A 13,390-nucleotide genomic window follows, 5' to 3' on the forward strand; every position below is an offset into this window, starting at 1 on the left:
TCAGGGTCCTGGGATCGAGTCCCGCATCAGGCTCTCTGCTCAGCGGGGGGCCTGCTTCCCTTCCTCTCTCTCTGCCTGCCTCTCTGCCTACTTGTGATCTCTCTCTGTCAAATAAATAAATAAAATCTTAAAAAAAAAAAAAGACAAGAAAACTGGAAGATGGAAAGAAGGTTACGTAGGGACTTGAGGACTTGGGAGAACAAAAGAGTAACAAATTCCCTGGATTTCCTTATTGCTTCCCGTACAACCTGGAAAGGATCTACAGAAGCCTCCAACAAGGAATTGATTTAAAAAAAAATGTACAAATTTAAAAACAAAAACAAAAACAAAACAACCCACCTCCAAGAAATAGTTGCAAAAAATTGGGAAAGGGGTAGCCTAGCAGAAAATGTTGGCAACTTACTCAAACAGAGAGAGAAAAACTGCCACTTCCCCAAGGTCAGTGAGGCTAAATAGGCAGCGCTCTTCTACCCTACTCCCCCTGAAGCAGGAGGCAGCAGTCCAATTCTTTGACCCTTGACAGTGATCAGGCTCAGCAGGGTCCAGTGGAGAGCTGAACCTCTATCCTGACCTGGCAACAACAGGTAGAATGAGAAAAAACAAAGTAGTGGAAAGTAGCACTCTACTTTCCCCCAACTACCTTCTCACAATACAGTGGCAACTAGAATGGATCTCTTCTTCACTCTGAGATGACAAGAATAAAAGAAAGAGGAGCCCTACAGAGCTAGAACCTATGACAAATTACTCTAGAAAGAAGCTATGAAAGTAGCAGGAAGGCCTTGCAAGAGAAGCTACCAGAGCAAAGACCTACCAGAAGCCAAAAAGCTTTAAATATCAAACCAAACTGATAAAAGTCCTCAACATAAAAACCAAGATGAAAAAGCATTTGCCTTCAAGAAAAGATTCCACTCAGCTAAGACCATGATCTCGGGGTCCTGGGACCAAGCCCCACATTGATCTGCTCAGCTGAGAGCCTGCTTCCCCCCAACCCCCATGCCTGCCTCTCTGCCTACTTGTAATCATTGTCTGTCAAATAAATAAATAAATAAAATCTTAAAAATAAAATTAAAAAAAAAAAAAGAAAGAAAAGATTCCACTGAATCACAAATAAACATCCTAGCCAATGTCTGGGAAATAAGAACGTTAAAGAAACTATGACTAAAACAAGTCTTAGTAAAAAATACAGCAACATTCATATATCTAGGCATGTTTTTAACAAGTTTACTCCATTAAAATTATCTAGTTTTACTATTAAACTGGTTTAATGTTGCCAGGAAGTAAAAACACACATACCAGGGAAGGGGAAATGTATGTGTGTGTGTACATGGAAAGAGTAATGGTTGTGACTAGATCTCAGAAAAAATGAGTCTTGAAAAAAAAAAAAAGTTTTGAAGCACCTACTGTTACTTCAAGGCAGCATATCTTATTTCAAAGAAAATAGAGAAGAGTTTGAAAATAATGGCTGAAGAGCTGAAAATGCAACATGACCTGCTAAAATTATTCCACAAATGCAAGTAGCTTCCCTACCATGGTGAGCAAAACTCAACCAATCAACTATAATGGTGTTCCATTTGTCTCAATGTTTTCACAGATTAAGAATGATCTGGCAGTTATTAGAGTTATGATTATTAAATTATTATTCAAAGGATTATATTTCTATATACCTCCAAATTCACCAACCTTAGTTGAAGGGCCTGGGCAATTTAAAAACTTCAAACTAAAGTACACCTTGGAGCTACTTAGAAGACTCATGTATAGTAGTATCCCCTTAGCCATAGTGTCACTTTCTGTGGTCAAACACGGTCTGAAAATATTAAATGGAAAATTCTAGAAATAAATAATTCATATGTCTTAAATTGTATGCTTTTCTGAGTAGCGTGATAAAATCTTGCACTATTCCACAGCCAAGACGTGAATCACATCACTTTACCCAGCATATCCACACAGTATCCATTTGTCTGTCACATATCACATGTTTGTACATATAGGAAAAGATAGTATATACATGATTTGGTACTATCTGCAGTTTCAGGCATCCACTGGAGGTCTTGGAACGCATTCCCCAGGGATAAAGGGGGACTACTATATTACAAAGACAAAACTACTTTATCTTTTCATTAGAAAGATTTAAAAACATATACATATCTCATCTCTGCTTACTAAAGAACACACTAATTATTTATATATAAAATACATATCTAAAAATATAAGGGAAAACCAATTACATATTAACTGGGATCATATTTGTGCTACTGGAGAACTTCTGTTAGATCGGAAGAATAAACATTGTTAAAATGTCTATACTGCCTAGAGCAATATATACTTTTAATGTCATTCCGATCAAAATTCCACCGGTATTCTTCAAAGAGCTGGAGCAAATAATCCTAAAATTTGTATGGAATCAGAAGAGACCCCGAATCACTAAGGAAATGTTGAAAAACAAAAATAAAGCTGGGGGCATCACATTATCTGATTTCAAGCTTTATTACAAAGCTGTGATCACCAAGACAGCATGGTACTGGCATCAAAACAGACACATAGACCAGTGGAACAGAGTAGAGAGCCCAGATATGGACCCTCAACTCTATGGTCAATTAATTTTTGACAAAACAGTAAAAAATATACAGTGGAAAAAAGTCTCTTCAATAAATGGTGCTGGGAAAACTGGACAGCTATATGTAGAAGAATGAAACTCGACCATTCTCTTACACCATACACAAAGATAAACTCAAAATGGGTAAAAGACCTCAACGTGAGACAGGAATCCATCAGAATCCTAGAGGAGAACATAGGCAGTAATCTCTTCAATATCAGCCACAGCAACTTCTTTCAAGATATGTCTCCAAAGGCAAAGGAAACAAAAGCGAAAATAAACTTTTGGGACTTCATCAAAATCAAAAGCTTCTGCACAGCAAAGGAAACAGTCAAAAAAACAAAGAGGCAACCCACGGAATGGGAGAAGATATTTGCAAATGACAGTACAGACAAAAGGTTGATATCCAGGATCTATAATGAACTCCTCAAACTCAACACACACGAAACAGGCAAACATATCAAAAAATGGGCAGAAGATATGAACAGACACTTCTCCAATCAAGACATACAAATGGCTATCAGACACATGAAAAAATGTTCATCATCATTAGCCCTCAGGGAGATTCAAATTAAAACCACATTGAGATATCACCTTACACCAGTTAGAATGGCCAAAATTAACAAGACAGGAAACAACATGTGTTGGAGAGGATGTGGAGAAAGGGGAACCCTCTTACACTGTTGGTGGGAGTGCAAGTTGGTGCAGCCTCTTTGGAGAACAGTGTGGAGATTCCTCAAGAAATTAAAAATAGAACTTCCCTATGACCCTGCAATTGCACTCCTGGGTATTTACCCCAAAGATACAGATGTCATGAAAAGAAGGGCCATCTGTACCCCAATGTTTATAGCAGCAATGGTCACGGTCGCCAAACTATGGAAAGCACCAAGATGCCCTTCAACGGACGAATGGATAAGGAAGATGTGGTCCATATACACTATGGAGTATTATGCCTCCATCAGAAAGGATGAATACCCAACTTTTGTAGCAACATGGACGGGACTGGAAGAGATTATGCTGAGTGAAATAAGTCAAGCAGAGAGAGTCAATTATCATATGGTTTCACTTATTTGTGGAGCATAACAAATATCATGGAGGACAAGGGGTATTAGAGAGGAGAAGGGAGTTGGGGTAAATTGGAAGGGGAGGTGAATCATGAGGGACTATGGACTCTGAAAAACAATCTGAGGGGTCTGAAGTGGCGGGGGTATGGGAGGTTGGGGTACCAGGTGGTGGGTATTATGGAGGGCACGGATTGCATGGAGCACTGGGTGTGGTGAAAAAATAATGAATACGTTTTTTCTGAAAATAAATAAATTGAAAAAAAAAAGAATTAGTCTATTCTATTAGAAATAACAATTTCTGCTTTTCACATGACAAGTATGTTAAAATATCACAAAGCTCACCCTCTCGAGCAGAGAGCCTGATGTGGGGCTCGATCCCAGGACCGTGGAATCATGACCTGAGCCGAAGGCAGAGGCTTTAACCCACTGAGCCACCCAAGCACCCCAAGAACTAAGATTTAAACCAAGATTTCTATGTCTCCAAATCCCAAGCTTAAACACTCTACATACTGCCTCATGTACTATCATATTTTCATATACCAGAAGCAATAAGCAAGCCAGGGATTTAAAATAACAAAAGTTTGGGCACCTGGGTGGCTCGGTGGATTAAGCCTCTGCCTTGGGCTTGGGTCATGGTCTCAGGGTCCTGGGATCGAGCCCGGCATTGGGCTCTCTGCTCAGCAGAGAGCCTGCTTCCCCCCTCTCTCTGTCTGCCTCTCTGCTTGTGATCTCCCTCTGTCAAATGAATAAATAAAATCTTAAAAATAAATAAACAAATAAATAAATAAATATTTTTAAAAAAAGATTTTATTTATTTGATAGAGATCACAAGGAGGCAGAGAGGCAGGCAGAGAGAAAGGGGGGGAAGCAGGCTCCCAGCTGAGCAGATCAATGCGGGGCTTGATCCCAGGACCCTGAGATCATGACCTGAGCGGAAGGCAGAGGCTTAACCCATTGAGCCACCCAGGCGCCCCCAGGTAATAATTCTTTATTCTGTTTTTTATATAGTTCATGGCCTTTGCTAATAAACATCCTTTAAAATCTTGTAAGTAAAGAGATTAAAAACGGAGCCATACAATGGAACTTGGAATTCATTTAGCTGGAGGCAGTGACACACACACATGCTGCTAAACTATCAGAGATCAATTTTGATTAATTTTGATTTTCTGTACTGTGGAAGAATGGGCAACAACAAATCTGGCCCTGCTTAACAGACAGACCTAGGGAAGAGCATTCAAGACCTCACAAACATTAGCCTGGATCTGACTTCACATCACTTCTCCTACAGTTTATCACTTCTAGTCAACTTGTCTGGCTCCTGCACTCCCTATCTATGCAGGCCGCTTTGACTCCTCAGACCAGTCAGTTCTTCAGGCTGAATGTGAAGAAGGCTCCAGATATCTTTTCTATTCCTCCTCAATGTACCTATGTACTAACAGTCTTAGAAATAACCTTGCTAAGGTTAACATGTATTTGCTAGATGATCTGTATGTAACCTAACAAATCATTATAAAGAAGTAACAAAACTTAAACTCGAGCATACAAGTTATTTATAATGTCGTCAGGTACAATCAAAAGACTAACAAATATGTTAAGTATAGGGCAATACATAATTAATTCTCAAATGAGTCATACAGATGATGTGTACTATGGTCCAAAAGAAGGGAACAAGGTAAAAAATTATTGGGGATGTTAATACTTTTTAAAAAATACCTAAACTTGTAAAATAAGAATAACATTTATCACCTTTTTAACATTCCAATTATCGATAAAACATTGTTAAATTATAATTTTGTCCCACAAACCAGTTACAAAGGGAAAATGTTCTCATTTTGTCTCTATAATTTGTTATCAACTGGCTATATGGCTAATCCATTCCTAAAATCTGAACTGTGACTTAAATTCATAGGAACGGGGGCGCCTGGGTGGCTCAGTGGTTTAAGCCTCTGCCTTCGGCTCGGGTCATGATCTCAGGGTCCTGGGATCGAGCCCCGCATTGGGCTCTCTGCTCGGTGGGGAGCCTGCTTCCCCCTCTCTCTCTGCCTGCCTCTCTGTCTACTTGTGATCTTTGTCTATCAAATAAATAAATAAAAATCTTTAAAAAAAAAAAAATTCATAGGAACTGATAGTCAGTGTCAGGCTCTATCTTTGATATCTAGTGATGCAGCCATTTGCACCCAGCTTTTACTGTCACCTCAAAGGACTAATAATGAGAAAATGTTGGCACACATCTCTCTCTCTCTCTCTCCTAGCACACAGCAGATAACCTCCTGGGGAGGATTTTTTTTCACTTGTCAATTGCAGAAAACAACTATCTGTGTAAGTCAATTAGTTCTGGAGAGCAATAACAAGACTCAGTGTCAAAGGAATTTCTAATCCTTGAGGAAACAGCTCATTTAAATGGCCGGTTAGAGGAATTATTCGTGTTTTTGTAGAAAACTAGCTTCTGTTTCAACCTTTTCCACCTTTTTGGTGATTTGTCTCTGGGGAATCATTACAGAAGCCTTTTGGAGAAATCACCCTTCATACCTCCTTTGTGACCTTTGAAGGTCACCACACAGCTAGCATCTTCAGCTGACCAGATCTTCAGCTGGGCATCCATTCCCCCACTCAGAACCACAAGGCCTGATGGGAAAAACCTGCAACAATTCACATCAAATACATGTCCTTCCAATACTCTCTGGAAAAACAAAAGAAAATTCCATGCTAGTTCTCTTGTCCATTCCCTGATATTCTCTGACCTATCATATCCTTGGTCCTTTAAATGAAATATCTACAAGCTATGCCTACATGCTGGTTTTTAAAACTAGTGAGGTTCAAAAGGATCTCTTTAGCTCATTTGTATACCAGGCAGTGTTTGAAGAGCTACTGACTCCCTTTCCTGTAGCTCTGGCTACAGATATAATGGATTTGAACTCCAAGGTTCTCCCAGCCAGCCTCAAGTCTAGTTCTACATATAAGGAGCCGAGGAGGCTTGAGGACACTTTTACTCACCTCTTTTTAAAATTCTCTGCATAAGGTGGAGGAGTTTGGCCATATAATCAATGTAACAGCCTAGCTAATCTGGCTTAGAAGCTTATCACTGAAGGCAGTTCATACCAAGGGACCACCCACCTAGACATTCACTAGCCTGGCTTCTCCACTGTTCCAGGCCCAATCTGTTCTGGCAAATCACCAAGATTGAGGATGGTTCTCAGATTAAGAAATGGGAGAACAAGATCAGTTGAAGTGCAGTGGTCCAATAAATTTAGAATGCACCACTCCACTTTCTGTGACCCAGTCTAAGGCTTCTCCAACCACCCTTCATGTATAAGAACCTAAAAGCATAACCAAAGCCTTTACTCTGAGTTCGCCATTAGAAGCCTGCCAGATCTTCATGCTCCCATCAGTACTAGAAGACACACCAAGACCGCCTCCACTGGAAATGTCCAGGCATGTTATCTGTTAAAAAGACAAAATAACTGGTGTTATAAATACTGAAATACTCTTCTTTCCCTGAAATATGTTAAAGATTACTCCTGTTTCACACTCTTCTAAGACTTCTTCAGGCCTACGCTTCCCAGCACAAAGGACAAGTGTTTTCATCTGAAGACTGAGGTGTCATCACCTATCTCCTAACAAAGCTAGCGTCAACATCTTTTATTTCTCAAAACAAAAAGATGTTCTTGTAATCATCTACAGCCTTCTGCTTCAACTATAAAGTTTTTACTATCCCCATATCACTTCTATCGTTTCCATCTTTTGCTATTTTTAAATTTTTTTTTAAGATTTTACTTATTTATTTGACAAAGAGAGAGAGAACACAAGCAGGGGGAGCAGCAGAGGGAGAGGTAGAAGCAGGCTCCCCATGGTGGAGCAGGGAGCCCACTGTGGGGCTCAATCCCATGACCCTGGGATCACAGCCCAAGTCAAAGGCAGACACTTGACTGACTGAGCCACCCAGGCACCTCTCTTTTGCTATTTTAAAATTAAGATACCTCATTCTTAGGAATCCACGTACACAAAAGACAGTCAACTAAAACGTACCAGATGGATTCAAGAAAAAGCAAAGATGCTTCCAATTTACTTCTTCACATTCCCTCTGTAAAATCCTAATTGTGCGTATATGTGTATTTCAGAATAAGTAACAAAAAATTCTGATCCCTTTATGCAGTTTCAACATTAGCAATCACTTCATACATAAGCAATGATCATACACATGCATACATTTTTTTTTTATTAAAAAAAAAACCCAGCTATGGGGCGCCTGGGTGGCTCAGTGGGTTAAAGCTTCTGCCTTCGGCTCAGGTCGTGATCCCAGGGTCCTGGGATCGAGCCCCACATCGGGCTCTCTGCTCCGCAAGGAGCCTGCTTCCTCCTCTCTCTCTGCCTGCCTCTCTGCCTACCTGTGATCTCTGTCTGTTAAATAAATAAAATCTTTAAAAATATATATACATTAAAAAAAAAAAACCCAGCTGCAAATATTCCAGAAATGTAGGACTGAGATGTATAATCCCAGACATATTCCTGGATTCCCAGAAGACCTAAATTATTAAGGGAAAAGTAGAGTAGGCTTTAATTACCCAATCTACCATTCTGCTTTGTTCTAAGCCAGCTGAGTCATCATGAGTAAATTCGGCAAGAACTAAAGGCATATATCTCTCACTCTAAGACTTTTTCTTCTTTACCTTGACTCCTCAGAATAGAAGTACTGTCTTTTTAAAAATTTTTATTTATTTATTTATTTATTTATTTATTTATTTATTTATTTATTTATTTTAGAAAGAGAGAGAGCACATTTGTGTGAGACAGTATAGGAGAGAGAATCCTCAAGCAGACTCCCTGCTGAGCATGGAGCCTGATCTCACCACCCTGAGATCATGACCTGAGCTGTAACCTAGAGTCAGATATTTAAGCAACTGAGCCACCCAGGTGTCCCAGAATAAAAAGTACTATTAACTTAATTGTGAATCCTTTAGTTTTAAGGATTATGACAATAACTAACCTTTATATCATGTTTTATCATTTATAAAACATTTTCAAATACATTATATCATTTGATTTTCATAATAATTCCATTCTGCTCCTAGCTTCCCATTGCTGGATACTGGAGACATGGATGTAAATATGACATAGTGCTGCCTTCACATTCTAGTACTGGAGTACCCAACTCTTAGATCTATCTTTCTTCTCCAAACTACCACTACCACCCTGAATCCTGTCTTGAGCCTGAATACTAGGATCATCAATTAACTTTTCAATTCTGTCTGGCTCCCCAACTACATGACAAGTTGAACAATGTCCAGCACTTTTTTTCTGGGGAGGGGGGAAGATTTTATTTTTAAGTAATCTCACACACAATGCAGGGCTCAAACTTACAACCCCAAGATCAAGAGTTGTGTGCTCTGCCAACTGAGCCCAGCCAGGAGCCCCTGTCCAGCACTTTCGTAACACAGCCACAGACTATGTACATGGTAACTAACTCAACAAACACCAATGGACAGTAGTCTGGTAATAAGAATGAAGTACCTTAACAACATTAGGTAGGTGAGTAAAGCCAGCTGACCCATATCAGTAAGAGCAACTACTGTCCCCATTTGCAGGGCCCCAGAAACAAGACATTTAAACACTTCCCTACTCATGCTGAAATAGATTTAATCCTTAAAGCAACATAGCTCAAACTCTTTCCTGACTCAGGTGCTACCTATTCAACTGCTAGCTTTACAGTGGTCACCTCAAACCCAACCAAGTTCAAAACAGGACTCTCATTCCCGCCAGCTTCATACCAAAACAACTACTTGACCTGAACCAGTAAATGGCACTATAATTTACCCAACTCTTTGGAAAATTCTGGAATGATCCCAACTCCTCATTTTCACTCACATTTCACACCGAAGTCATTAGCAAATCCTGTCTGGTCCTACACCCGAAGAATGTAGGCGCTACACAACAGTTTTATTCACTACTATAGCCCCAGCACCCAGAGTACCTGGATTACAGGAGGCGATTAATGGATAAGTCATGGGGTGCCTGGGTGGCTCAGTGGGTTAAGCCTCTGCCTTCGCCTCAGGTCATGGTCTCAGACTCCTGGGATCAAGCCCCAGGTCGGGCTCTCTGCTCAGCAGGGAGCCTGCGTCCCCCTCTTTCTCTGCCTGCCTCTCTGCCTACTCGTGATCTCTCTCTCTGTCAAATAAATAAATAAAATCTTTAAAACAAAATAGATAAGTCACCTAATAATGAACTCAAATAAGAGGAAAGGAGAATATGAAATCGAAAAAGGGCACAATTAGGGCGCCTGGGTGGCTCAGTCGGTTAAGCATCTGCCTTTGGCTCAGGTTATGATCCCAGGGAATCAAGGCCTGTGTCAGGCTCCCTGCTGAGCAAGGAGTCTACCTCTCCCTCTGCCCCTCCTACCTATTTATGCTCTCTCTTGCTCTCTCTCTCTCATAAATAAAATCTCTAAAAAATAAAAAAGGCACAATTAATCATTTTTTTTAAATGACCTACTTCTCTCAACTACACTCAAATAAAAATAAGTAAATTTGGGGCACCTGGCCGGATCTTGATAGAGCATGTGACTCAGGGTTGTGAGTTCAAGCTCCATGCTGGGCACAGAGCTTCCTTTCAAAAAAATTAATTTAATTTAATTTTAAAATATTGTATGGACATTGGGCAGGGTATGTGCTATGGTGAGTGCTGCGAAGTATGTAAGCCTGACGATTCACAGACCTGTACCCCTGGGGCAAATAATATATTATATGTTAATAAAAAATAAAAATCAATAAAAATAAAAATATAAATGTTGTATGTTATATGTATTATATACTGTATTCTTTTTTTTTTTAAGATTTAATTTATTTATTTGACAGAGAGAGAGATCATAAGTAGGCAGAGAGAGCAGGGGAAGCAGGCTCCCTGCTGAGCAGAGAGCCCGATGTGGGGCTCGATCCTAGGACCCCAGGATCATGACCTGAGCCGAAGACAGAGGCTTAACCCACTGAGCCACCCAGGTGCCCCTATATACTGTATTCTTAAAGTAAGCTGGAGAAAAGAAAAAAAAATGACCTATTTCTCAAAAGGGTATCCCAATTCTGCCAAAAAGTTTATCACTTCCTCCTTAGAAGTCTTCAGCACTATGTTCATATATTGTAGTGGTTGTCAACCAGGGGCAACTTAGCTCATCACATCAGGTGATGTCTGTAAACATTTTTAGTTGTCATAATTAGGGAATAGTCCCCTACAATAAAGAATTACCCAGCTCAAAATGTCAGCAGTACCATGGCTGAGAAACTTTGATATATTCTATTGTATCTCTCAGTTAATATACTGTCCCTGGAGGGGACAGATATATTGTTACCTTATCTATTTTACATATCTTTGGCGTCTTAGTTCCTAGATCTAAAAAGTAATTAAATCTCAACTATCCAGTTCTTCCAAAGTAATAGAACACTGAAGAGTAGATTATAGGTCATACCAGCTATCTCCTTTCTCCAAACTTTTATTAAAGTAGAAAGGAAACTAACATTTATTGAAAAGCTATTATATTCCAGACACGTAACTCACTACTCTCATATAATACCCTCAAAAATCTATTAAGATAGGTATTTCTATTTTTCAGTTGAGAAATCTAAAGTTTAAGAAGTGATTAAGTAATATCCTCAAGGTGACACAACAGAGCAGGACGCAAACCTAGGTCAGAGTTTAAAGCTAGAGATCCATTTCTTAGTTCCAGCAAAAAAACAGATCAATGGGATGATCCTAAATATTGGATAAGTATGACAATTCAAGAGAGGGAGATATGGATGGATTATTTTATAGTGTCTTGATATGCTAATCATTAAAAAAATAATAAAGCTGATCCCTACTTTAAACCAAGTAACGAAAATAAAGTTTGAAATGTAGAAAAATAAAACATAAAAATACAAAGAAAATACTATGTAATTTTAACACTTACTTACTTACTATGTTTCAGACAAAATTCTGTTTAAATCCTTGTAACAGCCCCATGAAATATACTTTTACCACTATTTTACAAATAAAGAATCTGTGACATAGAGGGTAAGTACCCTGGCCTAAGGTCACAGTTGAACCAAAATTCAAATCCAATGAGTTTATCACTAGAGTTTATGCTCTTACCTATTATGATGTGCAATTATAAGTGAATATACATAGGGGCACCTGGGTGGCTCTGCAAGTTAAACAACTCTTGATTTCAGCTCCAGGCATGATTTCAGGGTTCTAAAACTGAGCCCCCACATCAGGCTCCATGCTGGGCGTGAAGCCTGCTTAGGATTTTCTCTCTCTCTCTCCCTCTCTCTGCCCCTCCCCCACCTTTCTCCCTCTCTTAAAAAAAAAAAAAAAGAACATAGGGACGCCTGGGTGGCTCAGTTGGTTAAGCAGCTGCCTGCAGCTCAGGTCATGATCCCAGTATCCTGGGATCGAGTCCCAAATTGGGCTCCTTGCTCGGCAGGGAGCCTGCTTCTCCCTCTGCCTCTGCCTGCCATTCTGTCTGCCTTTGCTCGCTCTCTCTCTCTCTCTGATAAATGAATAAAATCTTCAAAAAAAAAGAAGAACATAAATATAAAATCATGGACTACCCTAATTATTGGATAAGTATGACAATTCAAGAGAGGGAGATATGGATGGATTACTTTATAGTGTCAAAAGTAGTTACCATAAGGGACGCCAAAAGTAGTTACCATAAGGGAATAAATTGATGGGCTTTCTTACCCACAAATAGACCAAAATACACCCAGAATCTAGTGTATTACTATGTTCTCGTCACCTATCTGATCATATTTTTTCTCGTTAAAGTCTTTTTAAATTTTCATCATTACAATTATATTCTATCTTTTCAATGTATTTTTCTTGAAATATCTTATTTATTTATTTGACAGACAGAGCTCACAAGTAGGCAGAGAGGCAGGGAGAGAGAGAAGAGGAAGCAGGTTCCCCGCTGAGCAGAGAGTCCGATGCGGGGGCTGAATCCCAGGACCTGGGGATCAGGATCTGAGAGGAAGGCTTTACACCACCACTGAGCCACCCAGGTGCCCCCAATGTATTTAATTTTATTTTTGTATATATATGAGTTTTTCTTTTTTTTTTGAAACTAAATATTACAATTTATTCCATCTCCATGATTACAGACATTACAGGGCAAGGCAAGTACACAAGGCAAATAAAACAAACTCTTCTCCCATTTAACCAGATACAGCATTTTGGCAGTTTTATGATAATACATGTTGGCTAATCAATTGACTTGGGATGAAAGCTGGCAACGGCAAATGTTTGTAAATTAGATCTTCCTCCATTGTTACTCCAAGGAACTTAATTCCTAAACTACACTATAAGCTCTGAAATGGTGTATACCGCAATATTCTTCACGCTTTCACATTTAATCAGAATCTGACACCTCTTCTTTTTTTATTTTTATTTTTTTTAATTTATTTGACAGAGATCACAAGTAGGCAGAGAGGCAGGCAGAGAGAGGAGGAAGCAGGCTTCCTGCTGAGCAGAGAGCCCGATGTGGGGCTCGATCCCAGGACCCTGGGATCATGACCTGAGCTGAAAGCAGAGGCTTTAATCCACTGAGCCACCCAGGCACCCCTGAATCTGACACCTCTTCTTAAGGTAGGGAATTCTTTTTTTTTTTTTAATTTAAGATTTTATTTTATTTGTCAGAGAGAGAGAGGGAGAGAGAGCGAGCACAGGCAGACAGAATGGCAGGCAGAGACAAAGGGAGAAGCAGGCTCCC

At 39.6% G+C, this 13,390-nt stretch overlaps 1 protein-coding gene across 3 annotated transcripts in view; it reads right to left on the bottom strand.

Annotated features, from left to right (window-relative positions):
• Positions 1-13,390, bottom strand: part of PAAF1 (proteasomal ATPase associated factor 1) — a 43,757-nt gene that overhangs the window by 16,683 nt on the left and 13,684 nt on the right. For all 3 annotated transcript variants that reach the window (XR_014316462.1, XM_082749759.1, XM_082749760.1), the window contains exons 5-6: positions 7,000-7,098; positions 6,187-6,337 (exon numbers count right to left, since the gene is read on the bottom strand). Coding sequence is in view for 2 of the 3 variants with exons in the window: in XM_082749759.1 (XP_082605885.1) it covers positions 6,187-6,337; positions 7,000-7,098 (250 nt within the window). In the remaining variant the exon portion in view is untranslated. The remainder of the gene's footprint in view (positions 1-6,186; positions 6,338-6,999; positions 7,099-13,390) is intronic.

This window comes from Mustela nivalis, assembly GCF_964662115.1.
Source record: "Mustela nivalis genome assembly, chromosome: 9".
Lineage (NCBI taxonomy): Eukaryota > Metazoa > Chordata > Mammalia > Carnivora > Mustelidae > Mustela > Mustela nivalis.